Raw genomic sequence first — 25,494 nt, 5'->3', positions numbered from 1 at the left:
ACAGGGCATTATGCTTGCACGTTGGGGTGTCTGCCCCCCACAGCCTCTCTGTGAGCAGCCTCCAGCCCTCATCTGGCCCGGGGAGGGGGTCCAAGAGCAGTGTCACTCTTCTCTTTGCATCTCTGCCACTACCTCGGTAGTGCCTACTCCTAACTAATACTTCATAGCTGGTGGCTGGAGGGGCGCCCGGGTGGCTCAGTCGCTTAAGCGTCCGACTTCGGCTCAGGTCATCATCTCACGGTCTGTGAGTTCGAGCCCCACGTCGGGCTCTGGGCTGACAGCTCGGAGCCCGGAGCCTGCTTCAGATTCTGTCTCCCTCTCTCTCTGCCCCTCCCCTGCTCATGCTCTGTCTCTCTCTGTCTCAAAAATAAATAAAAACATAATTGGTGGCTGGATTCAAACCAAGTAAAGGATTTACTGAAGGGGAGATTTGTCGTCCGAGTGACAAATCTTGCATCGATTTTCTTATGAGGCTTTCTCTTTTTGAAAAGAGCCAGTAACGCTAAAAAGCAACCTAGTGGGAGTGTTCACACTTTGCATTTTAGAGCGCTGGGGGGAGAACAAGTCAAGAGCATGGGTATTTACGGATGTACTTGCTAAAACTCCCTGGGATAGATAGAAAGTGTGGTCCCCAGTAATCCCTCCCCCTCGTACACACAACACACACACACACACACACACACACACACACACACTTGCAAGAACCTTTATTCCTGATGCCGAACACCGCTGAAAACAGAAATGGTGAGAGGTGAAAATCAGACTTTCTATATCGAGTTTGGGATCGCGTAGTACGAACGCAGGTCTTCCAGCAGTGATGGGAAGGGCGATCTGTCGGGAAAGGCTTCATGCATCCGGTGGGACTTCAGCGGGAATAAAGGGATGTCAGCACAATCGAAATGTGCCGATGTGATCTTTTTCTGATCTCTTATGATTTGGGCAACAGGAGACAATCACCCAAGACTATGTTCTAACATGATGTTTGGTTGTGGACAGGTTAACAGACATGAAAAAAAGTAGGTGTGTGCCACGCACCCAATATACACCCTCAGATAGACCTCGTTTCTTCAATTCTAACACTTACATTTTCATGTTTTAACTTCTTGGAAATTGTGATGGGTCTCCCAGTCAACAGGATGTCAGTTTAATTGGCAGCATTTTTTTTCTTTCTTACTAGAAAATAATGGTTCATGTCACAAAATATGGTATCCTGGGTCAGATGAAATATGGCAATGAATATTTATGTGCCTATTTCCATATGTATAAACGTACATGCTCGTGCATATGTATATCTATACTCACATCGGCGTTTGAGCTTGTGTTAGGGATGTAGTTTGCTGTCCTCTGGTAATTTGGAAAGGATGAGGAGCTCCAGTAGGCATAAGGCTTAGCCCTTTATTATCTGTCTAACCTGCCTTTTGGATGTGACTGGTCTCCATTTTTACTCGGAAAACTAGCAGAATAATAATTCTATGCCAAGCGGTGTCTGTAACACATGTTGAATTAGTTATGGTTGAGGGGTCTGTTTAGATCCATGCCTTCCCAGCCCATTTTCAAGTCCCAGGAGATTAGGGATTTGTGTCTTGTGTTGACACAGGCTGTGCTAAGTTATATTCCATAAGCCCGAGGGCAGGAGACAGCCGTGATGGGACTTTTTTTCCCTGAAGTAACTTGCGAGGACGCTGCTCATCAGTTGGTCCTACTTCCTTCCTCTGGCTTATTTTCCAGGTACATGCAATCACCAGAGAGATGACAAATATAAGAATAAGGGTCTTATAAGGTTGTTCACTGTCAGGTACTAGGTGAGCAGCACCAGAGACTTCCTCCCTTGGCTTCGGTAGGAATGAGTCATACACGTTCCTGTTTCTTTTCTGGTTGTGCCCGTTCCAGCAAAAGTCTGAGTCTCCTGGTCCACTCACCATTATCGCAGGCCTTCGAAGCAGTGGTATGAATCCCCCCAAAGTACTGTTGACCCTTGAGCAACAACACGGGGGTTGGGGCATTGACCCCTCAAGCAGTTGAAATTCCACATATAACTTTAGACTCCCCCCAAAACTTAACCACTAATAGCCTACTGTTGGCCGGAAGCCCTACCTATAAAATAAACAGTAGATTAACACACATTTGGTATGTTATATGTATTACATGCTGTCTTCCTACAATAAAGCAAGCTAGAGAAAAGGAAACGTTAAGAAAATCATAAGGAAGAGAAAATCCATGTACAGTACTGTACCTTATTTATCGCAGAAAATCCCCTTATAGGTGGACCTACGCAGTTCAAACCTGTGTGGTTCGAGGGTCAACTGTAAGTTACGTGAACATTGTTTAACTGAAAACTGCCTCCTCTACAACTTTTCCAGACCTTTCTCTGCTTCTTCTCTCTAAGCGCCAGCCACACTGCTCTTCCTTCGGGACCCCCTAACCCCATGCTTCTTCTCATCTAAGGCCCTTATCTCAGGTTCATCTTCCTTCTAGAAACTCACCTCCCCTTTTACCTTGGCGACGTCTCCTTTCCCTCCGGGAAGCCTTCCTTATCTCTCCGGGTGAGGTCAGGTCCCCTGTTCCAGGCTTTCTTAGCCCCTGTACTCCTTCCTGGCACTCATCATAATCGTGATTAAAACATTAATTGAATAATTACTGTCTTACTCTTTGGTGTCCCTGCCAGAGTAAAAGCTCCAAGAGGGAGGGTTATTTATGGGTGTTTTCTGTGTCCCCAACACCTGGGATGGGGACTTTATAGAGAGTATCCAATAGAAAACACATTGAATGAATGACCAAATAGGAGAGCTCTCATTAACTGAAAGAAGTTTTCCCTTAAGAGGTGAACTATTTTTGAGTCATCCTAAGGCCGCTCTCGCTTTGAGCACCACCAGCCATGAGAGTTGGCGATAGACGCTGCGGTTTTGAAGGCACCGACGACAGAATACAGAAAGAGGGAAGGTCTTCTTAGGCTCCGAAGGGTCTTTTTGCAAGATGAGCTGTAATAGGAAAAGAGAAAACTCATCGTTGGCCTACAGAAACTGTGTATTATTTGATCGTGGTCACACTCAAGGCCAACTTCAGTTAGCCTCTTCGTGTTTTTCTCCGTGGCTCTTGTAGAGTGCGTCATAAGGTCATCGATTTGGAAGGGAAATTGGGAGGAGAGAGAGCGGTGTGTTTTCTGGACAAACACCAGCCTATCAGATGTCCTTATTGGATTAGATTACAGGCATGAACAAACAGCATGGAAGTTGGCCGGACATGCATTGATCATGCCTTGTTTTCTGTTCTCTGTGATGAAAGAACAGACCTATCACATAATGGTGTTCAGTAGAGGTATTTGTTAAATGAATGAGTTAATGAATTCCCAAGCAATAGGGCAGTGGGCATTTTATCCCCTGGCCAGTAACACCACATTGCATATGTTGCCTCGGCCGGGCATTGGAATGCTTAATAAAAATTGGGCCCCCTAGTGGTATTAAAACTGATAAGACAACAAGGAGAGGAAATGAGGGAGAGACAGACTGATCTGGGGGAGAAAGGGAATGATTTGAACAGAGTCACAGCATGCATGTGATCTAAAATCCAGGCACGAAGTGAGAGTTTGTCTCCTTGATGTGTCCTGGGCCTCAGACACGTCACAATATGTTGCCCTCAGTCTTTTCTTGTTGACAGTCCGATAGATGAGCCACTAACTGATTCTTGTCCCTCAAATTTTTCTCTCGTTCTTAATCTTTGTCAGAACAAACAATTTCCCCCCACCCCTCATTTACTTTCTACGAATCCCTTCAAGATGCCATCTCACACACAAGCCTCTTCAGCGGGTCCAGGGGAGCTCAGCCTACCCCAGTCTTCAGAGTTTGGTCACCGGGGCCTTCCCCGGGGTGAGGTGAGGACTGTGGCCTTCACGTGGCCCCAGTCCTGGGAAGTGACACCGTCTTTCATGTAGACGTCCGTGCCAGGAACTGGATTCCATCCTCAGAATCCCATCTTCTTCCTTCAGAGCTACTCAGCCTCCAGGTTCTCCTAGTTATTTTCCTTCTAAACACTTTTCATCCTTCTCATCTCTATGACATGCCCATGGTCAGTCCTTCCACCTCTCTACTACGGACCATGCCTCCAGCCTCATCCCAATTCTTGGCCTGTTCCATGAACCTCTTCTCCCCACTGTGGCCAGAAAGGTGTAACTGAGCTGCCTTCCTTTCCTTAAAAGCTGTGAAGTGCCCAGACCCAGGCACAGCCCACACTCCTTGGCATCGGATGCAAGAAGATGTGTCCCTTTTGTGCCTTAACAGGCACATATTTATGAGTAGCATCCCCGAGCTCACTCTCAGAAGTGCTCCGGGTTGGGTGGTAAATTATATGGTCACCCAACACATAAAGCCTTTTATGATCTGCCTCCCACCCACTTGTCCAGCTCTGCCTTCTGCTCCCCACTGCCTGGGCTTCCTCCTCAGTCTCAAGCAGGACGATGGCAGCCGTTCAGGGAATCACGCGCAGGTACGACAGCGTCTAAAAGACGAGCACAACTGTTTTCTCCGTGTTGCTTTCTTGGGACTGGGGAGACCTGTTCCAGAGCCCTTGGCTGACTTCTCCTCATGTCTGATTGGCAAGGATCGAGTCACATGCCCTTTGCTGAAAGAGTTCCTGGCAGGCAGAATAGAGTCACCACGATTGGTTTTGTTTGACCCTTCGGGGTAGAATAGATGTTAGAGAACAGAGCCCAATAGTGACTACAACGCCAGTCTTAACTGAATTTGTCTCTGGGTCTGTTCATTCTCCTCAATGGCAAACTCCGCGAGACCAGTGCCGGTTGCCCAGTGCTTGGAGTTAGCGATTATTGTTGTTGAGCTTTTGGGTGGAAGTAAGCAAGGTTATGGGATGTGGGCAGAAAGAGGCTTGATCCCAGTTCTGTATTTACTGCCTATGCAGGATCCAGAATTCAGATTTCTCACCTGTGAAATGAAGCAAAGATTACTGCTCAACACATGTAACCTATATAAAGTGGCTGAAACAGCCACAAACATTGCCTCGCCTTCTTACCATTTTTGTCATTTTGCCGGAAGACATTTTTTGAGTGAGGCCGTTGTCACGTTTGTGTGCGTGTGTGCGTGTGTGTGTGTGTGCGCGCACGCAAGCAGGGACACCTGAAAGGAAAATAGTCTCTACAAAAAGTGTCATTCGTGCTACTGTCATCTGGAATTGTAAGCTCTTGGTTGACTCTTAGACTGACCTGAGGAAAAAAAAAAAAAACCTCTCCTAATCTAGTTTTTATTCCAAGATAATGTTTCTAAAGTGCGGCTAGCAAATTACCACAGCACCCGAAGATGATTTATGCACAAAAAATTTCATGATTGTATCATTTAGGGGAACATAATTTCCCCTCAGACATTCATCATAACGTTAGCACATTAGAGACTTAGGTCCCTTTGGAGAGAGACGCTTGTCTTTATTGTTTAACCCGTGGCCCCCCAAACTTATTTTAGCCCAGAGTTCTTTTTTTTTCCTCTGGCACTCAGCAACATCTCTGGGAATGCCTTCTAGGGAATCGTATCAGTCTAATAACTAAACCCCTGGTTCTCAAGGTTAGGTGCTCAGACCTCCCATCTTCCTCACGAGGGAAGGTCATTGGTGTACATGGAGTCTAGACTCTTTAGACTCTAGACCGGACTCCAGGCCAAAACTCTAGAACAACTCTAGACCCAGGTTATTGGTGGCAGAGTCACTGAAGGCGAGTATTTTCATTTTCTGTTTGTTTTGAAGAAGTCATCTTACGCCTTGGGACTGAGCTTGAACTGCTTCATGCCCAAAGCCTTTCCCAACCCCAATATCCTATGAAAAGCTCCAGGATGAGTATAAATAAGATGGTTATTTCTATTTTATCAAACATAGGCTTCTTTTCTTTGTTTCTTTGTTTTTTTTAGTGATATTTAGGTTTAAACAGTAACGTGGGGGTGAGCTGTAGAACCCTTCACCCTAGGGGTTCTGATCACTCTAAGTCGGATTTCAGAGAGTGTGAATTATTTCCTGAGTGTGGATCATTTACAGCCTCTGCAGGGCTGCCTCTGGGGCAAAAGCATAGTAGATATGGCTGAACAATTATTGCTTGTTCTCTGTTTTTTAATGTTTATTTATTTGTTTTGAGGAGGGGGGTGCAGAGAGAGGGGGAGAGAGAGAATCCCAAGCAAGTCCCTCCCTGTCAGCCCAGAGCCCGACATGGGGCTCAAACTCACAAACCATGAGATCCAAGAGTGAGATGATGACCTGAGCCAAAATCAAGAGTCAGACATGGAACCAACTGAGCCACCCAGGTACCCCAACGATTATTGCTTATTTTCTATACTGAAGGAATGTCTGTTGAGAATCAGTTGTAATAGGAAAAAAGTTTATACTTTTAGTTGCTCAGATAATTATGAATGAGTCTTGAGTTCAGAATTGAGGTCCCTGTTGTGTTTTTAATATAGGGGCTTGTCTCTTCTTGGGTCATGGCACCAGTAGTTATCTTCTGCCCCAAAACCAGGGCGTTACGGGCAGCAAAGCTCAGATCTGTCAGCGTTTCTGCTCATGAGGGTCCCAGCTGACCTGGTAAGGGACAGGGTTGGGACCATGAGATCACATGTCTTCAGTTTGCCAGTAATTCCTAGAGGAGCCCAACTCGCTCATCTCTTTCCAATTTATAGCTTTCCACCCTTCCTATACATGTTAAATACCACCCATTTTAATCCAAATTTTATTAATCTCGTTTTCCTTTAATTTTAAGACCAAATTATATCTATTTTTGCTTTCACTTCCAGATGGACCTGGATGAAGACACTGCTGAAAATTTTTACCAAATTTGCTAGAATGTGAAACGCGTATTAGGTCGACTGTTCACATCTCATATCTGAAACTGAGGATGAAGCTCCCTGAAACACCGCCACCTCCCACCCACATGCCGAGAGCTGCCATGTTAGTGGGAGCATTTGTAGTGAACCAGCCCAGGTGCCCTGAGACCATGGGGCACCTGGCTTTCACGGCCAGGTTAGAAGAGTGTTGTGTGTGAGTGTTTGCGTTGAGTGCGTACCCCCTAAGAAAATGAAGGAAAAGTCTTTAGGGAAATTATCTTTCAAATATGAATGCTTGCACATGTTCTACAACATTCTACCTAACGTTTTATGTAATAATGTTAAGATAACTGTTGGAATCGCTCATTGTTCTGCTCATACCATCCTATTTGCTAGGGCTTAGCCCGAAGGGGGGAATAGGCTGAGGCCCCAGTGATGGCCATGTAGGAGCCTACTTCCCACTTCCGGTGGCTTCTCCAGCACTGTCAGACCTCCTCCTGCAGTCTTAGCTTTTATCCTTTGCTTTTGAACATATTGTCTGTTGTCTCATTTCTTTTGCCTCATCATGCACAAATAGTCCTCAGCAAGAGTGTTCAAAATTTCCGAGTAGTGGGGCACCTGGGTGGCCCATCCGGTTGAGTGTCCAACTTTGGCTCAGGTCATGATCTCACAGTTCGTGAGTTCGAGCCCTACATCGGGCTCGCTGCTGTCAGCGCAGAGCTCTCTTTGGATCCTCTGTCCTCCTTGCTCTCTGCCCCTCCTCCTCATCCTCCTCTCTCTCCCAAAACTAAATAAACATGAAAAAAAATTCCCAGTAGTGAATTGCAGAATTAGACATCTTTATCGATAGCTTGCCTACATTTTCTCTTGTCACACACTTTTGGAATAATATTTTATTACAAATAGTTTTGAGTTGAGAAGCCCCATGCTAACATTGGGTTTGATTCCAAGCAACATGTGTTAAGTGTGTTTGGAGTCTTTGTATGTATAGTTGCACGTGTTTTCCTTTTCCTGGGAAGGTTTCTTCCTGGCCCAGCTTCATGGTGCAACTCGAAGGGAATTAAACTTGAGCAATTCAAAGTAATTGAACTGATTACATTAAATCTCATCCACAGTTTCTAAGTGATGCAGCTGTTGGGACCCAGAGCATGTTCGCGGGGGCAGGACGATGGGAGGACTGGTGCCTAGTTCATACAACATCTAATTAAGGAAATTTTCTCCTATAAGTCTGAGGTGAGCCACATCCCCAGCCCCATCTGAGATGAGGTTGTGTAATAAGCACGTGTGTTCCTTGTTGAATGTTTCTCAGCACGATGCTCTTCCCTGTAAAGTAGACTGAGAAATCCCAGCTCGATGACGTGTAACCATGGGATGGGGTGGGGTGGGGGGCTCTTCTCCCGGTAACTGCTACCAGCTTGGCTTAATCCGACCTCAGTCTGATCCGACAACTTCCGGTTACTTCTGGTTTACAAGTTTCATCTCTGGTAGACATTCTTCGACCACATTAGATATTATCACTTTGGGTCCTCGTCCGATTTAAAGTCTTTCTTCCCCACCCCAGTGCAGCTTGGGCTCAGCACAAGTGTGAGGTTGGACCTCCCCTGTCTCCCTCCTTCTGCCCTCAGTGTCTCAACGCCTGCACAGGGCTGGGGTCGGGTCGGGCGAGGGAAGGACTTGGCTCACACATCCCTGGCTTCCCTTTGTTTTTTAATTTTTTTAAAAAATGTATTTTAGAGAGAGGGAGAGCTCATGAGTGGGGGAGAGGGAGAATCTCAAGCAAGCTCCATGCTCAGCGTGGAGCCTGAGGCAGGGCTCGATCCAACGACCCCGGGATCATGACCTGAACCGAAATCAAGAGTCAGACGCTCAACCGACTGAGCCACCCAGGTGCCCTGGCTTTCCTTTGTTTTTCAGCAGTTCTTGCTATGCTGGTGGCTGTTGCTGGTGATGTGGGACTGTTGACTTCTGTTTGGTTGGACTGAGCCTCTGCTGTCCTGGGGTTCTTGGTGTGGGGGTGACGCCCTCCAAGTTCTCCTCCCATCGCCTTGCCTTTGGGGCTTTCACCCTCAGGGGGGCTGCTGCTCCAGAGTTACTGGTAGCAACTTACCTAATCACTGTGGGTTGTGGGGACCTTTGGGGTCCCTCTCAACAGCCTCCAGAACTTCGGGACCCTGGGTAAGAGGCTGAGCAACCACCTCAGAGTTTCCAGGTGCCTCTGCCTACAGGTGAAGCATGGATCCCCTGCCCATTGGATGGGTTCAGGTATCAAGGTGAAAGCCCCCTTTTCCTCATGGGGGGGGGCGCTAAATGGAGAAGACATTCTCCTCAATATATCTCTAAATACATGAATGGCTGTAGTAGAAAGTGTCATATTCCCTCAAAATTGAAGTACTCAGTTTTCCTTTTCACCATTTCTTTCTAATTTGATTGTTTAAGATTTTTATTTATAGGGAGAAAGTATTTCAAAGTGAAAATGAGGACACAAGCCATTGGACAACGGTGCCACGACCCCCCCCCCCCCGCCACCCTCTTTTTGAGAGAGAAGTTAGGACAGGAAAGCAGCATCCTGGCCTTTGTGCCTCAGTCACACTCTGGAACGGAGAGAGTCGCTTGGCTTATCATGAGGCTCGATTTTCTTTTCTGTAAAACAGAAGCGGTCGTCTCACGGATTTCCTGCCCTTCAGAGGGTTTTGCAAAGATTTAATGCAACGGTATGTAGGTTGGGGTTTCTTAAACCCCTTGCCTGGGTTGCGACTACTAGAATTGTCTCTGGACACTGCCGAATGTCTTTTGGGGAGCACGTGTATCCCCAGCTGAGACCAGGGTATGAATGAGTGACTTCAGATGACTGGGTACAAGCCATCCTGGAGCTTGATATGCCTTGTGAAGCCCAGGGATTTCAACTGCTCTTCTCCTTCTCTTCCTCCTCCTCCTTCTTTTTTTTTAAAATGTTTTTTATTTACTTTTGGGAGAGAGAGAGACAGAGTACAAGCAGGGGAGGGTCAGAGAGAGAGAGGGAGACACAGAATCCGAAGCGGGCTCCAGGCTCTGAGCTGTCAGCACAGAGCCCGATGTGGGGCTGGAACTCACAAATCATGAGATCATGACCTGAGCCGAAGTGGGACGCTTAACCGACTAAGCCACCCAGGCGCCCCTGGAAATGCACAATTTTGTGGCAGTGCATCACATGTCATTCAAAGTAGCGTGTCCAAAATACTGGCGTTAGAAGCACAGACAGATCCGGGCCCGTCAGGTCTATGAAGACACAAGCACAGTTATGAGGAGGCATGTGCAGAATGTTTATTTCTCGAGCTCACAAGACTGAGGTGTCCTTGGAGTGGAGGATTTGATGGCGTGTGGAGCAGAGGCTCAGGCTGGGGCCACCCTCCCGGCTGCCTTGGTGATGGCCCGTCCTCCAGTGGCTGAGCCAGAGAAAAGGCTCACGTAGAAGTAGGATAAATCATTTTTGGAAATTCACCCTTGGAGGGTGATTGTAATGGAGACAGATGGGGTTTAAGCAGAAGACGAGGAGGAAGAACGAAGGAAGGACGTAAAAGAAAGGGCTGGGGGCACTTTGCAGAGGGGTTCTGTAAACTATGTGACCCTGTTCCTGCTAGCTTGGTCACGGGCCAGTGTGAATACATTCAGTATCCATGAATCGGTTTTGTCGCCCCGGCCCGCCTTCCTCTGTTGCTTTGCTTCTGAGAGAAACGTCAGATGTTAGAGGAAGTGTTGTAAACTGTGTATTATTCTGTTATTAGGATCCAGAAAGTGTGATATGAGCACGTGGAAACGAGAATGAGAAAGCTAAAGTGGAGCCACGTGGAAAGGAAAGAGGTGAGGCAAGGACTTCCCGATGAGCCCAGGGCTGTGGCCGGAGAGAGCAGGTTTTAATTATAGACCTCATGATGGTAACTGTTTCCAACTGAGTCCCTCTCCCCGCATGGATGTTAGATGTGAACTCGAAGAGAAGAGCTATGTCATTGTGCCAGAAGGTGGCACCATAAGAACTTCCTATAAGAAAAGGGTGGCCAACGTAAGCAGGACCCTTCATATTTTTCCTTTCGAAAAAAGTCTAGTCGTCAATGTAGATTCATATTTTTGATGACATCCGCAACATATACGCACCCCTTAAAGTGTTGTCAGAAGATTCATCTCTCCCCTCCTTTTTTGTATACTTGTATTGCTCATTCAGTGAGAGATTATATCCCTGTAAAAGGAAAAAAAAGAAAAACCTGAGGGTTTAAAATAAAATTGACATATATGTATATGTGTGTGTGTGTGTGTGTGTGTGTGTACCTATATATGTGTATGTATATATACAATTACTTGAGGAATACATCTTTTTAGCAAGTTATTGTGAGGTTACACTAGGTGGTTAGAGAGGAAGGAAATTAGATGCTCACCCTGTTCTTACACTCCTGTCCTGTTCTGGGCTGTAAGGATTCCTTGTGCCCGAATATCTCCCCAATGCTAAGCAATCTCTCAGACTCCGGGGGGACCCTGTGCCGGAGGTAGTGGGCATTTCTGACCTTAGCAAACAGCTCTAAGAAGGTAGGTGTGAAGGACTCGCCTTTCAAGTTTCTTGCACATTCCATGGGATTCAAGGGACTTTGTTTCCCCACATTGGGGTCTGGGTTTAGGCTGGCATCCTTTGGTCTGGTCTCATCCATGTGTGCTGTTCTACTTTCACAAACTGGGCTGGAACCAGGGCCTTGGTCTAGGGTGTTGATGGAGACGTCTTGATGTTGACACAGAATAGAGATGCCCTTGTTGGAGTCTTTGCCTTTTGGTGGGCTCATGAAATCTTCTTCTTGGGCTTGTGGCTTCTCGGCTGTGAAGTGAGAAGCTCTGTAATTTTGAGATAGCGACTGCTCTTTGCTTTTCGTGGCGTCTTTGAAGCCAGCGTGATGGAAAAGAGGCATCTGGGACTTAGTTCTGTACATTTCTTGGGTCATGTTGGTGGCCAGCACTCTGGGGAAGGAGGTAAAAAGAAGAAAGATCTGTGAAAAACAACAAGAAGGCCCATATTTTGAGTTTTCCAGGTGTCAGACCACGGTCCCCTTCAGTTGGTATCGGCTGAGGTAATGAAGTGGCTGAGAAGGGGGTGGTCACAGAATGGGGAAGTGTCTTGTTGCTTAAGGAGAAAAGGCAACATTTTCTCAGGGAGAGGATGACTTTGGGAGGTCAGTTGGGAAGAGGGATTCAATGGCATCTCCATGAGTTTAGCAAGCATTCTCTTACCTAACGTTATTAGTGTGTGGACCTCCATGCTTCTTCCCTCTTGGTGGTGAGGACACAAGGACGTCTTCTGGTCTCTTCTGAATTTCATTCCGCAAATCAGAGGAGAGCTTTTTCTTGACAATATCTGCTTTGAGTTAATGAATAAGGGTTATGGGTTGATCGTGTCTTCCCCAAATGTCACATGTTGAAGTCCTAATCCCCACAGCACCTCAGAATGTGATCTTATTTGGAAATAGGGCCTTTGCAGAGATAGTCAAGATGAGGTCATTAGGGGGAGCCCTAATCCATAGGGCTGGTAGCCTTATAAAAAGGGGAAATTTGGACACAGACACAGAGGGAAGACAGTGTGAAGAGATGTAGGGGAAAGACAGCCATAGACACTGTAAGGAGAGAGGCCTAGAAGAAGTCCTTCCCACACAGCCTCAGAAGGAATCAACCTTCCGGACACCTTGATCTTGGACTTGTAGCCTCCAGAACCATGTGACAATAAGTAAGTCACCCAGTTAGTGGTTCTCTCTTATGGAAGCCCTAAAAACTAATCTAGTAAGAGAAGAAGGGAAAGGATGCTGGACTCTGGGCAAAGAAGGAGCATGTGAATACCCTCTGACCACATACACATAAGGGTGATCTGCCATGATGGATGAAGACAGAAAACCTTACAGCTATCCCCCGGTGTGGCGTGACCTACGACATGTTAATAAGGATTTAGAAACACTGAGATCAGAGGTTTAAACCGGCTGTGGGGCCCGTGGAGGTTTTGCTTTTGAATGTTGTATTTGGCAAGCCTGGTGTTTTCAAGGCAAAATAACTAGGTGTGAGCGATACCCAGAGATGGCGCCCTATTGTTTCATTCACCTCAGTTATGTGACCTCCTTCTCGCCCAAACCACGAGCGGCAACTGCTGGCTATGAGTAAGTGGGTTTTTCACTCTTGGAGTAAATGTTTCGGCATCTTGTAGTCATGGTCCCTGTGGAGGACCCAGTTAGTTTTCAAGACACCTCATGAGTCGCTCACTTGGGGTTGAAAGTCTTGCACTGGTTTGCTTTAATGGGAGTGGGTTCCCTGAACCTGCACTGGGGTTAGCAGGCACCGGGCAGAGGGAACATGTCCAGATGAGGGGACTAGAATTCACATTCATCTCCTAACACTGTTTCATCCGATCATTGCCTTGGAAGGTAGTCGAGACAAGAGATAGTCTTTTGTGAGCCCTTCTTCCTCCGTCACCTGCTTGCGTGTGTGCGTGCCTGCCTGTATGTGTGTAGGTCTGAACCATGTAAGAACTTCATCTATTTCCTATAAGCCAGGAGATTTTTAAGCTACTTCTCCCGCCCAGGCCATTCTTCTGCAGTTTAGCCCTGTTGGGCCAACAGGCTCAGAAACGAATGTATCTTTTCTCCAAAACTTGATCTTTCTCCAGGGTTCTCCTGTGGAGGCATGCCACCTGTATGCATCCAGCTATCCAACTCACAAGGCTGTTTGGATGCCTGCCCTGTGCCAGGCAATAGACTCTTGACTCTGGTTTTAGTTCCTCCGGGACGCATAATTAATCACAAAGCTCTGACAATTCCACTTTCCGAATATCGCAAAATACTTCTTTTCCTCACTTGGCCGATTCCCCAGTTTAGGCCTGGGCTTTGGAATTCTCCTAAACATTGCAGCCAGAGGGAATGTGTCATCTCCCCACTCCCAGACGCGATAGGGTGAAATCTAAACTCTTTTGGAAGACCCATCACCCTCTTCGTGATCAGAGACACTGTCTACACCGCTTTGCGTCTACACAGCGCCTCCCTCATCTTCTCCTCGCCCCTTAGCCTCCTCAGTACCGGGCTGTTTGTAGCAAGCCTTGTGCACACATGCACACGCGTTTGTACGTGCTCTTCCTTCTCGCAGGAGTGGCCTCACTCCACATGTGCTCATGACAAACCACACCCCCCCCACCCCTTCATTCTCCCCCTCCTCTAAGATTCTGCTTACACTCTGCCTCTTTGGGGAGATCTCACCTCAGTTCCTTTGATAGACATAGGAATCTTCTTACACTCGTGTCCTACTATGCAAATAACTCTAATTTAGTAATTAGTATCTTGTATCATCATTTTTTCACAAGCACCGCTACCTTCCAAATCAAATGTGAACATCGAAGGGGGCACAGACCATGGTTTTTTGTTTTGTTTTGTTTTTTTCACATTTACATTCCTTCACCTATGGGAGTAGCTGTCACAGTGCTTTGTAAAGTCCGGTCCACGAAATACCTGTCCCAGAATAATCTGCCTTAGTACCACCTCAGTTGCGAATGTAGATTTTTGAGCCCGATTCCCAACCTGCCGATCCAAATCTCTACAGATGAGGGCTGGGAATATGCACTTTAGACAGTCCACCACCTGGCATATAGTTGAATCTCAGTAACAATTTTGGTGAGTGAATCATGGGAAAACACTGCCTAGTACAGTGCCTGATAAATACTGAGACTTAATATATATTATTTCTTCCCCTTTCCCTTAACTTTACCATCTAAAAGTCTGAGGATTAGAGAGGATATAACTTTCTGAAGGACGTAGAGTTGGAGGCCCCTGAATCAGTTTTCTGCCTCCTGGTCCAGATTTTCCCCACACCCCCTGCCGCTGGGGCAAACTCTCTACTCGGCCAGCACAGCCACCTACCTCGGGGCCTGGCCTTTTGCATGACCAGCGCCCCCTCACTGAAAATAGGTATATGGCCTTCAGTGTCCTTTCTGAGAATGGAAGTGGGATTCAGCCAGATGGCTTCGAAGATTCTTTGCCAGTGTGTGAGCTCTTAGTCTAGTTTGTTGTAACCATTTAAGACAGGGAAATGGAAAGCGGAGAAGTTCAGCTACTTGCTCTGAGTCATCTTTCAGACCCAACCTGGGTTAGAAATAATCCCCAGACCAGCTGTTTGGACATTACTCTTCACTCCTGTGTCCACATATTAGCTGTGTAGACCTAAACACGTTTACATTGATTCATGATGCCTGGTTTTCCTCTGGAACATGCTGCAGCATTTTCAGAGCTTCTGAGTTCCGGCACCTGCCTTCAGTGAGAAGGGCCATAGTTTTGCCGAGCTGGGGTGGATCCTTTCCATGCTGAATTTTTTTTTAAGTGAAATTTATTGTCAAATTGGTTTCCATACAACCCCCAGTGCTCATCCCCACAGGTGCCCTCCTCAATGCCCATCACCCCCTTTCCCCTCCCTCTCACCCCCCACCAACCTTCAGTTTATTCTCGGTTTTTTTTTAAGAGTCTCTTATGGTTTGGCTCCCTCCCTCTCTAACTTTTTTTTTCCTTCCCCTCCCCCATGCATGCTGAATTTTGAAGTAATATCACAACCTAATTCTTTCAAGGATGGATGCGGTTTCTATAAACTACACAACGGTGGCAATTTTCAACAAAGCAGTAGCAAGGTTTAATCCTGTAATCATCTTTTATTGACTGATTGATTAAGGCCTAGGAGAAAACACTTATATGACACTGATTGTGTGTTTAGGTCCTGTTCCAAGTGCTTGCTGAATCCTCAGATAACTTCACAAGGTAGGGAACGTCTTTCCCATTTTACATGTGAGGAAACTGAGGCACAGACAGGTCCAGCAAGCCACCCAAGGCCTCACTGCTAGGAAGTGACAGAGTCAGTGTTTCAACCCTGACAGTCTGGGTCCAGAGTCTATGTTCTTAGCCACCATGTTTTTTTTTTTTAAGTTTATTTTTATTTATTTTGAGAGAGAGAGAAAGAACAAGAGGGGGAGGGGCAGAAAGAGGGAGACAGAATCCCAAGCAGGCTCTGTGCTGTCAGCACAGAGCCCAAGGGGGGCCCACACTCACAAACTGTGAGATCATGACCTGAGCCGAAATCAAGAGTCAGACGCTTAACTGACTGAGCCACCCAGATGCCCCAAGCCACCATATTTTAATGGGATCATTGAGAAGGGAGTTCTTCTCAATTTTTACTGAATGGTGTAGACAGCTTTGGAAAGTCTGAGATTCTGGACACCGCCGTGTAGTCCTTCGTTCTGCGACGACCAGTAGCTACGAACTAGGAACTAGTTTTTGAAGTTAGTTACATTATTTTTGTTATCACTACTTAACGCTATAGTCTCTGTGAACCAGATAGCCTTCTAAGTGATGTATACATTTGGAAAGGGTTATTCTGTGGAGACTGGGGGTGTTTTGGAAGAGCAATGGTATCAAGAATGGGAGCACACAGCTTATAGGTAAAGAGGCCTCTTTGGGAAAATGACAGAAATATTTGCCCTTTGGCTTATGGAGTCAAAGAAAACACAGTACGAATACACCACGATGGCTTATTTGAAATTTTCTAATCGAAGCCAGATCTGCAGGCTCTAGTGGGAACACACGTTAAAGCCCAAGAAGGGTGGTTGAGAAGTTCCTTTTGCCCAGAAGGCAAGGAGGCCCTCCGTGTCTCCAACATTGGAGAGTGTTGAAAATGGCGGAATGCTCTGTCCTCAGCCCTCTCGGAGGGCGGCCATCAGTTCGAGGATAGCTGCTCTGTGGTCGCTAAGCCCGGGGGTCTTTTTTTGGCTGTTTTCACTTCCCTTTCCTAAGGCGGCTTGCACATTGACAGTTGCTCAATCCATGGTTGTTGACCAGGTGTAAAAAAAAAAAAAAGAGGTGAAACCAAATCCACCCAGATGTAGTGAAAGGACAGCGGAAGGAGACATAAGAAAGAAGGCGATGAAGACCTTAAGCGAGGCAGAGCTCATCTGAAACACAGAAGTGACTGGAAGCCTGAGAGGTATTAGCTCAAAAAGGCTTGTTGTGTGAGCCTCTCCAGCGAGCTGTGTACATGAGGAAGGAGGGCTGTGGAAGGGAGGGCAGCCTGAAATCCAGGTCGGGTCAGGGTCTTGCTTCCTTGGGATTCAGGCCCCTGAGAGAGCCCTCTTAGGAGGTGACGGTGTCACTCTGGCCTCAGCCCGATGGCTCGCCGCCCTGCCTTTCCCCAGAGCCGGAGGCCTCACCTTCCCGCAGCCTCTGCAGTTCTTTCTGGAGCTGTCTCTGCTCGCGGGTCAGCAACTTCATGTGGTAGAGGCAGACCCGCTCCAGTCTCTGCAGTCTTTGGCTGAGCCTGGCGTCGGCCTGCCTGGCGTTCTTCCTCTCCAAATCGAAGTGCTTAGACAGAGGCCCCCCGACCATGTGCCTCTCCATCCTCTTCCCGATCTAGGGGCAGTAAAACAAGATTCTCCCAGGCCCCGCGATTCACCCGATAGAGCAAGATGGGGACCCAGACCCCTGGCTTTCAATCAGGTTTCAGCGTTCGATGAAGTCACACCATTGGGAACTTTGGCCCTATCCTAATGGATTCCCAGATTGAGGGCAAAATCATTGCTCTGAGGCTCAGTGTCCTTGTCAATAAGATAGTGATAGATGATAGGGTCCCCCAGGGCCCCAGTCACACTGCCGTGAAGATCAAGCATACGAATAACTCTTTGGGAAAAAAAATAGAAACACTTTACATCTGTAAGGCATGTTGCCCCCAATAAAAGAGATCCTTCTGTTCCTTGAAGCCTCCCCAAAAATCCTGCTCGGGGGTCTAGAGAGGATCTGGGACTTAGGCGGAGATATTCTGGGGCCCCTTCTGTTCATTCATTCACACATGCATGGGTCCACGCAGCCTGTTAGCCTACCAGGTGCTAGGTGCTATGCTAAGTGCTGAGGGTGGTGGTGACTGAGTCACAGTGTCTACTCCCAAGGGGGCTTTCAGACTTGTGGCTGTGGAATCCAAGGATCCACACCAAATCTGAACAATCAACATTTCGAATATGGGAAGGGTCGGGACCTACTGGTCACAAAACGGTGCAGGCATCCCAGACCAGCAGTCTGGGCGGCACTGGTGAAACAGCTTGGGTTGGACGCCCTCACCCGTCTTTTCAGAGCCCCATGGTCTCTGCCCTTCTTGTCCCCCGATCCCCAAGCCCAAGCTGGCTTCCTCCTCTGGGGAACTCTATCGCACACACAGGCTGGACACACCTTCCTGGTCTTGGAGTCCTTTGCAATACATATTCAGCGCTGAGAGCACAATATGTGCCCAGGATATAAATGCATCGCTATCGATGGAGCTTTGGTGATAATAATGCAGGAGAAAGCTTGGCGTTGAAAGGGAGGATAAGGCCAGGGCCCAGGAAAGACGCGTTAAGACAGCTTGCTTTATAGTCTAAGTGTAGACTGAACTTTAAACAAAGGACGGGTGGGTGGCACTTACCTACAAAGCCAGGTTGCTCACCGGGAGAATGCTGCTTGTATCTTTTGCGGCGTGAGGCTGAGACTGGATTAATGCACTTGTTTTCCTTCAGAAAATTTAGGAGTTTGGTGTTGAGGAGCGAGGAGGGAGAGGCTGGGCGGGGGTGGGGGGTAGAATGTTTGAATACGATTTAAGCTCTCTCCCATGCCACCTCCCCTACACGGGCATGCTAACTCCCTGGACACGGGCACCAATCCCAGTGCTCTAAATAGCTCTGTGAGTTAAGGAAGACTGCCAGCTTCCAGCCCTCCCAGAGCGGGGCCCACAGCGCTCCTTCTGGGTTGTGTCCATGGGAACCAAGAATGAAAGCAGAGAGTGTCTTGCTGTACTCACAGTCTCTCTCCTTCCCCGCCCCCCCTCTCTTTTTCCTCCTGGTTTGCCATACCCTCCCCCCGCCCACTACACTCCTTCCTGCCTCTTGGGAATCACGCTCCCAGAGAAGGCACCAGGTTTTGGTTTTGGCTTTTGCCTTGGTCAGAATGTGCACATTTTGTGGTGAGAGTCGTGAATTGTTTCTTTCTGCATTGTTGCACACCCTGCTGACTTTTCTCGGGCTTCTACGCGTCTTGTGTACTTCATAGCTTCTTGAGATTTTCAGCTGTGACCACAGAATTAGGCAAACTGAACTTGAAGTTGACTTTTGTCATCAGAGTTTGGAGAGCTGCGGCAGAAGGCCAGTTGAACTACGGGTTGTAGAACAGGATATTAAGTGGGATTTTTACTGTTGCCGGGGGTCGGGGGGTGGGGTGGGGCTTTGCTGGAAAACAAGAGGCACTCCTGTGTCAGTCTAAAGAGGATTGCCAGTCCTAGGACCTGTCCATCCCCACCCCCCCCAGAGCTTGCTGAGAGGACCGAAAACAGCCCTATTACCCACAGTCATCACCTAGCAAACAAGCTATTATGAAGAGATTACTGGGGACAGGGGGAGGGAAAGGGGAAAGCCATTATTCTCTCAGCAGGAGGTAATTCCCTTCCCATCCCTTCCCATGAGGTAATTCTCTCACCTCCAGAATTTAAATGAAGGCGCTGGGGATTCCAAGAATACCAACCTAGAGCTTAGAGTGCCAGCAGGGGAAGAGACTGGCAGCTCGCTCCCCAGAGGGACTCGATGACCCACAGAACCTCAGAAATATTCCCCTTCACTGCCGCCAGGGCTGATGATGGTGAGGGATTTCTTAGAAAAGCTGCTTACTCCGTGTCATCTTGAGAGAGAGCTGAGAAGGGAGGCTTGGAGAGATAATCCAAGGCTGGAGGACAGGAATGAGCCTTAGTGTGGTGAGTGTGCAAGGGAATGGTGGCCAAACCCATCCTAGCTCCCCTTGGTCCTTTGGGAGTGCCAAAGAGGACCTCGGCAGCTTCCTGGCTCCACGTGAAGGGGCAGAGGGGTTATAGAAGGAGGCAGAAACCATGGAAGACTCTAGGTCAAGTAAGGTAATACTTTACCAGAGCGGGTATAGAACCACACGCTGGGCCAAAGGAGCAGGGACAGAGAGAGCTGACTGAAGGTGAGCTTCCTCATGAAAATACATCTTAAGAGCAGAGCACAGCAGGAAAATAGGAGCCTCACAGGTCAGGGAAAGACTAGTAGTGCCTCAGCACCACCCAAGCAGCCGTTATACAGGAAGAGCTCTGCCTCTTCTGTTCCCCTTTGACCCCTCAACCTCAGAGGGGTCAGATATTGAGAAGACAGGGAGGGGAAGTATACAAAACAAGACCATGTTTCTCGTGCCACCCCAGGGGTTGGAGAAGGAAGACTGGTAAATTCTCTCCCAAGTCCCTTGGAGTCTAGTGAGGGAAGGGTTTAGATTGCATATGGGATTGGAACTTCAAAGTGGACTGGACTTTTTATAGCCAAAGTGGCCAGAAATGTGGAGAATCTGCCCATGATACCATTAAAGGGCAAGAAAGGAAAATCAACAAAGATAGTCATTGGAAATGTAAAATTGTTGCTCCCAGATCACATCTTGCTGTCACCACTAGAAAAAGGGGCAGTTTCAACTGATCATTTAAATAGTTATGATTAAAGTAAATTTTACAGAGTGTATTTTATTTATTTGCATTCATGCACTTTTCTGTCTCTCTGCTTTATGTGGAGGTAGCATCCTTTTGTAGTAAAACACATCTGTGATCAAATAATTCTGTTATTTATTTATTTATTTATTTACATTTATTTATTTATTTTGAGAGGGAGAGAAAGCACAAGCAGGGGAGGTGCCAAGAGAGAAGGAGAGAGAGAATTCCAAGCAGGCTCTGTGCTGTCAGCTCAGAGTCTGACACACGAATCATGAGATCATGACCTGAACTGAAATTAAGAGTCAGATGCTTAACTTACCAAGGCATCCAGTTGCCCCTAGTTCTGTCATTTAATACGATGTATGACTTTGTTCATTAATTTGTCGTATTCCCTGGTTTCCTCATCTGTGAAAAGGACTAATAGTGTATGTTCATCATAGGACTTCTAATAGAATTGAATGAAAGAAGAAATGAAAAGTGTTTGTGCATAGTAGATATTCAGTAGAAGTTAGTTCCTGGTTTCCAGCAAAGATGGAGTAGCAGGAACTAGATTTACTCTTCTATATGAAACAATGTAAAAATCAGACAAAATTCATGAAATGATTTTTTTGTTCCATTGGACATCAGACAGATAGGATAGCAGTCCCTGAGAGAGCAGAAACAAGCCAGGGATCTTTATTATTGCCAAGCTTACTGCTGGAAAGATTTTGCAGGCCACATCATAGGAATGGGCAGACAGGCAGTGGATTCCCTGAGTTGAGGAGACAGAGCTAGAAGTCCAGTAAAACAAGGCAGCTAGGATCAGCAGGGAGGAGTACCAAATTCAAGAAGCTCAATGAATCCCAAGCAAAAGAAACACGAATAGAATGACTCCAAAGTATACAAAATCTAACTGCTAAAAAAAAAAAAAAAAAAAAAAGTAATAAAGAAAGAGAGAAGACAACATTTACCAATATCAGAAATAACAGAGGGGACATCACTACAGACTCGATAGATAGTAAAAAGCTAATAGAGTATTATAAATATGTTTACACCAACAATTTGACAAACTAGATGAAAAAGACAAATTCCTTGAAAGACATAAAATGCCAAAGATCATTCAAAGACATTGATCAACTAAATACCCTCATACAGATGAAACAAACAGAATTTGTAGTTTAAACCTTCCCGCACAGTAAACTGGGCAATTCTACCAAACATTTGAGGAGCAACTAATACCAATTTTACAGAAACTCTCCCAGAAAATTGAAAAGGAGGCATTATTTTTATGAGGTTAGCCTAACCTGGATACCACAACCAGAAAAAGACATTACAAGAAAAATGAATACTATAGAACAACATTCTTTAAAAAAATTTTTTTAAATTGTTTATTCCTTTTTTGAGAGAGAGAGAGGCACAGAGCCTGAGCAGGGCAGGGGCAGAGAGAGAGGGAGACACAGAATCTGAAGCAGGCTCCAGGCTCCGAGCTGTCAGCACAGAGCCTGACGTGGGGCTCGAACTCCCGGAGTGTGAGATCCTGGCCTGAGCTGAAGTTGGACACCTAACTGACTGAGCCACCCAGGTGCCCCAACATTCTTCGTGATCATAAATGTAAAGGTCTATCTTATCAAATATATCAAATATATAAAAAGGATAATTCATTATGACCAAATGTGGTTTTCCCAAGAATGGAAGGGTGATTAACATTGGAAAATAAATCAATGTGAATCATCATATTAACAGACGAATAAAGAAAAGTATATAATTAGCTCCCTCGATAAAGAAAAAGGATGACAAAATCCAAAATTCCTTCTTGGTAAAATCTGTTAGCAAACCAAGACTGAGAGGGAACTTATTCAGTCTCATAAAGGATAGCTATGAAAAGCTGATAGCTAGCAATCGTGCTTAATTGTGAAAGATTGAATTCTTTCTCATAAGATCACAGACCAAGCAAAGATGTCTACCTTCACCACTTATATTCAGTATTTAGATTAAATTGAAGTTTTAAAAAGTGGCAAAACCATTCTTGGTGATAATACAGAGCAATTGAAACTTTTAGGCCTTGCTGCTGAAAATGTAAAATTGTGTAACCATTTTGGAAAAGAGTTTGTCAATTTCTCATAAAATTTAGCATATACTTACATAAGACCCAGCAATTCTACTCCTAGGTATTTAACCAAAAGAAATGAAAGCATGTACCCAGAAATAAAAAAGCCAAAACATTGTTACATACAATGACGTGAATAAATCTTCAGACATGATACTGGTGAAGGAAGCCAGTTACAAAAGACAAAATGATTCTATATATTTAAAATATCAGGACAGATGCAATTACTCTGTAGTGACAGAGAGTAGATAAGTGGTTGCCCAGGTTGAGAGGTGTGGATGAAGACTGATGGCAAAAAGGAATGAGGGAACTTTCCGGGGGAGATAGAGGTGATTATATGTTGCATGCATTTGTCAAAATCAATAACCTGGAGACATCAACTGTGAATTTTAAAGTATATAGATTATACCTCAGTAAAGTTGATTGAAAAAATAACGAATTTCAACTTGTCAAAAAGATTCAGGAGGCTTCTGCTTCCACCATGAAGGATTGAATTCTACGGGAATTGCCCTTCTCCCTTAAAAACCTGGAAGACTGAACAAAATATATAAAGCAACTGTTTTCAGACATTGGACAGACAATGCATGTTTGTGATCCCTCTGAGATAAGATACAAACAAGGTGAGCTCTGTACCTGCCCTAAATTAGTGCCTAGAAGAAGTTTCCAGGCTGTGGTGCAGGAAGGGGCAACCAAGACAGAGCCCAACTGTCCCTTTGAGTTGAGCATCCAGACAATGGGGTTTGGGCAGGCTGCAGAGGGTGAAGATACAGAACAGAGTACCAAACAGGACGTAAATACATGGGAGGGGGTAGGAGGTCCAGAGATCTGCAGAGGGGTCCCTTCGAGTCTTTGGCAGAGTATTGATCTACTTATGCAAGGATAAAATGTCCAACAAAACTGTGGATTAACAAATAAAATGGGTATATTCATATAAAAAGAACTACCAACACATGAAACAGCATAGATTAATCTCAAAAACATTATGCTAAGAGAAAGATGCCCATAGAAAAGACTAAATCTGGGTGATTTCACTTATAGAGCATTCTAGGAAACATAGACAATGTGATAGAAAGCAGACAGAGGCTGCTTGGAGCCAGGGTGGGGAGCACAGATTGACTTGAAAGGACAAGAGAAAAGTTTTTGGGGGGTCCTGGAGATGTTCTAATCTTATAAAAAATATTGATTGATTGATTTAAAAAGAGAGAGAGCGGGGGAGGGGCAGAGAGAGAGGGAGAAAGAGAATCCCAAGCAGCCTCTGTGCTGTCCCTATGGATCCTGACACGGGGCTCGATCCCACGAACTGTGAGACCATGACCTGAGTTGAAATCAAGAGTCAGATGCTTAACCGCCAGCGTCCGGAGATGTTCTAATCCTGACTGTGATGCGTTTGCATAAATATTTCGTTCATCAGAACTCCTCAAACTGTATACTCAACATAGGTGAATTTTATTGGATGAACATTCAAGTAAAGCTGATTTTTCCAAAAGGAAGAAGAAGAAGAAGAAGAAGAAGAAGAAGAAGAAGAAGAAGAAGAAAGCCACAAGAATCCTTCTGAAAAGGCTCTACGGACCAACTGTGTTTGGAGGTGGTTTAGGCACCTTAATTTTCTGTCCTGAAAATTAAGAGGGAAGGGATCCAGCATCTATGCTGTCTTTCCTGTACAAACTGTATCTTTAGGACACTGAAAGAGTAGATGGAGGAGAGGTTTTCTAGAAGGTTTGCAGCTACTTGCTCAGAAGGAACGAGAGCAGTAAGAAAACAATTGCTTTTAAGTCTCTGTTGAAGTCACAAATCTAGGCAACAGTCCTCAGTGGTTCTAAAACCTTGGGTGGAAGGTCAAGGGGGGACTTCATAATGGAGGCATCAGGTGACACACTTTGAAACCATGGTTTAATCTTAGAGCCGCTAAACAGGGAAAAGCAAACCTTTTATTCATCATGAATACGCTGAAAAAATTCACTTGCCTCAAATATTCTGAACTCAAACCCAATCAAACCTCTAGGTCTGACTGACAATTCATAGCAATGTGAAGAAATTAACCAACAGCTAGAGAACACCAAATCTAGAATGTGGGTCTTTCTAAAGAATTATCTGTTTCGTTTTGTTTTTCTGACAAGCGTATAGCAAGGGGAGAAAAAATCAAGAAAGGGCCGCTTCTAACAAAATCATCTTAAGGGAAATAACAACCGAGGCGATGTGTGGACTTCTTTAGATCCTGATTCCCACCAACCAGCTGTGAGAAGCCCCTGTGGGACAAGCAGGAAATGTGAACAGAAAATGGGTATTAGAAGAGTTAAGGGGTTTTGCTGATTTGACTGGTTGTGATAATGGCTTGGCTCTTATGTTAATAAAGTCCTTATCAGTTCGAGGTGCATATTGAAGGCTTTACAGATGAAAAGACATGAGATAATATTTTGTATCTGTTCTAAAATACACCAGTAGAAATAAAATCCTAAAACTAGTGCCTAAGTGTGTGCATATGTGGGAAGAGCGGACACGAAAGTGGCAAAAATGCTGCTAATTATTGAAGCTGGGATGTGGGCACGAAAGGGTTTATTAGATGAGTCTTTCTAATTATGAACATGTTTTAAAATTTCCATAACAAGTAGTTACAATTTTTTTTTTTGAGGCAGCCAGATTGAGGGGAAGACTGACTATATTCAAAGGAGTGATAGGTACACTTTTAGCTGAGTTTTATTTATTTATTTATTTATTTTTTTTAACGTTTATTTATTTTTGAGACAGAGAGAGACAGAGCATGAACAGGGGAGGGTCAGAGAGAGAAGGAGACACAGAATCTGAAGCAGGCTCCAGGCTCTGAGCTGTCAGCACAGAGCCCGACTCGGGGCTCGAACTCACGGACCGTGAGATCATGACCTGAGCCGAAGTCGGACGCTTAACCGACGGAGCCACCCAGGCGCCCCTTAGCTGAGTTTTAAACAGCAATAACGGAAATCAGAAAACCGTGGGATATCTTCAATATCCTGAAAGAGAACATTATCAATCTGAAATTCTTTTTTTTTTTTTTTTTTAAGAGAGAGGGCACAAGTGAGCTGGGGAGAGAGAGAGAGAGAGAGAGAGAGA

The 25,494-nt window shown here is 45.7% G+C and overlaps 1 protein-coding gene and 1 long non-coding RNA gene across 6 annotated transcripts in view; one reads left to right on the top strand and one right to left on the bottom strand.

The window, feature by feature from the left end:
- Positions 1–25,494, top strand: part of LOC132686599 (uncharacterized) — a 34,944-nt gene that overhangs the window by 3,155 nt on the left and 6,295 nt on the right. The window contains exons 2-4 of one of the 3 annotated variants that reach the window (XR_009613805.3): positions 6,774–6,999; positions 7,919–8,036; positions 10,565–10,655. This is a non-coding gene — a long non-coding RNA (uncharacterized LOC132686599). Of the gene's footprint in view, positions 1–4,393; positions 4,480–6,773; positions 7,000–7,918; positions 8,037–10,564; positions 10,656–25,494 lie in introns of those variants that run through there. The other 2 variants (XR_013553288.2, XR_013553287.2) reach the window with 2 other exon arrangements.
- On the bottom strand, positions 10,865–18,690 carry CCDC190 (coiled-coil domain containing 190). 3 transcript variants are annotated; one of them, XM_078441346.2, is made up of 5 exons: positions 18,273–18,608; positions 17,032–17,230; positions 12,048–12,171; positions 11,210–11,777; positions 10,865–11,013 (listed from the first exon to the last, which is right to left on the bottom strand). In XM_078441346.2, the coding sequence occupies exons 2-5, from the start codon at positions 17,216–17,218 to the stop codon at positions 10,897–10,899; spliced, it is 996 nt and encodes a 331-aa protein (XP_078297472.1). In that variant the 5' UTR covers positions 17,219–17,230; positions 18,273–18,608; the 3' UTR covers positions 10,865–10,896. The 3 variants fall into 3 exon arrangements, with proteins under 3 accessions (XP_078297472.1, XP_078297473.1, XP_060500446.1); XM_078441347.2 differs by having other exon boundaries at positions 10,896–11,013; positions 11,377–11,777; positions 18,273–18,688; XM_060644463.3 differs by lacking the exon at positions 10,865–11,013 and having other exon boundaries at positions 11,027–11,777; positions 18,273–18,690.

The sequence above is a fragment of the Panthera onca genome, chromosome F1, assembly GCF_046562875.1.
Source record: "Panthera onca isolate mPanOnc1 chromosome F1, mPanOnc1 haplotype 2, whole genome shotgun sequence".
Classification (NCBI taxonomy): Eukaryota; Metazoa; Chordata; class Mammalia; order Carnivora; family Felidae; genus Panthera; species Panthera onca.
Note: the sequence above shows the minus strand (reverse complement) of the source record. Positions and strands in the feature narration are given on the sequence as shown.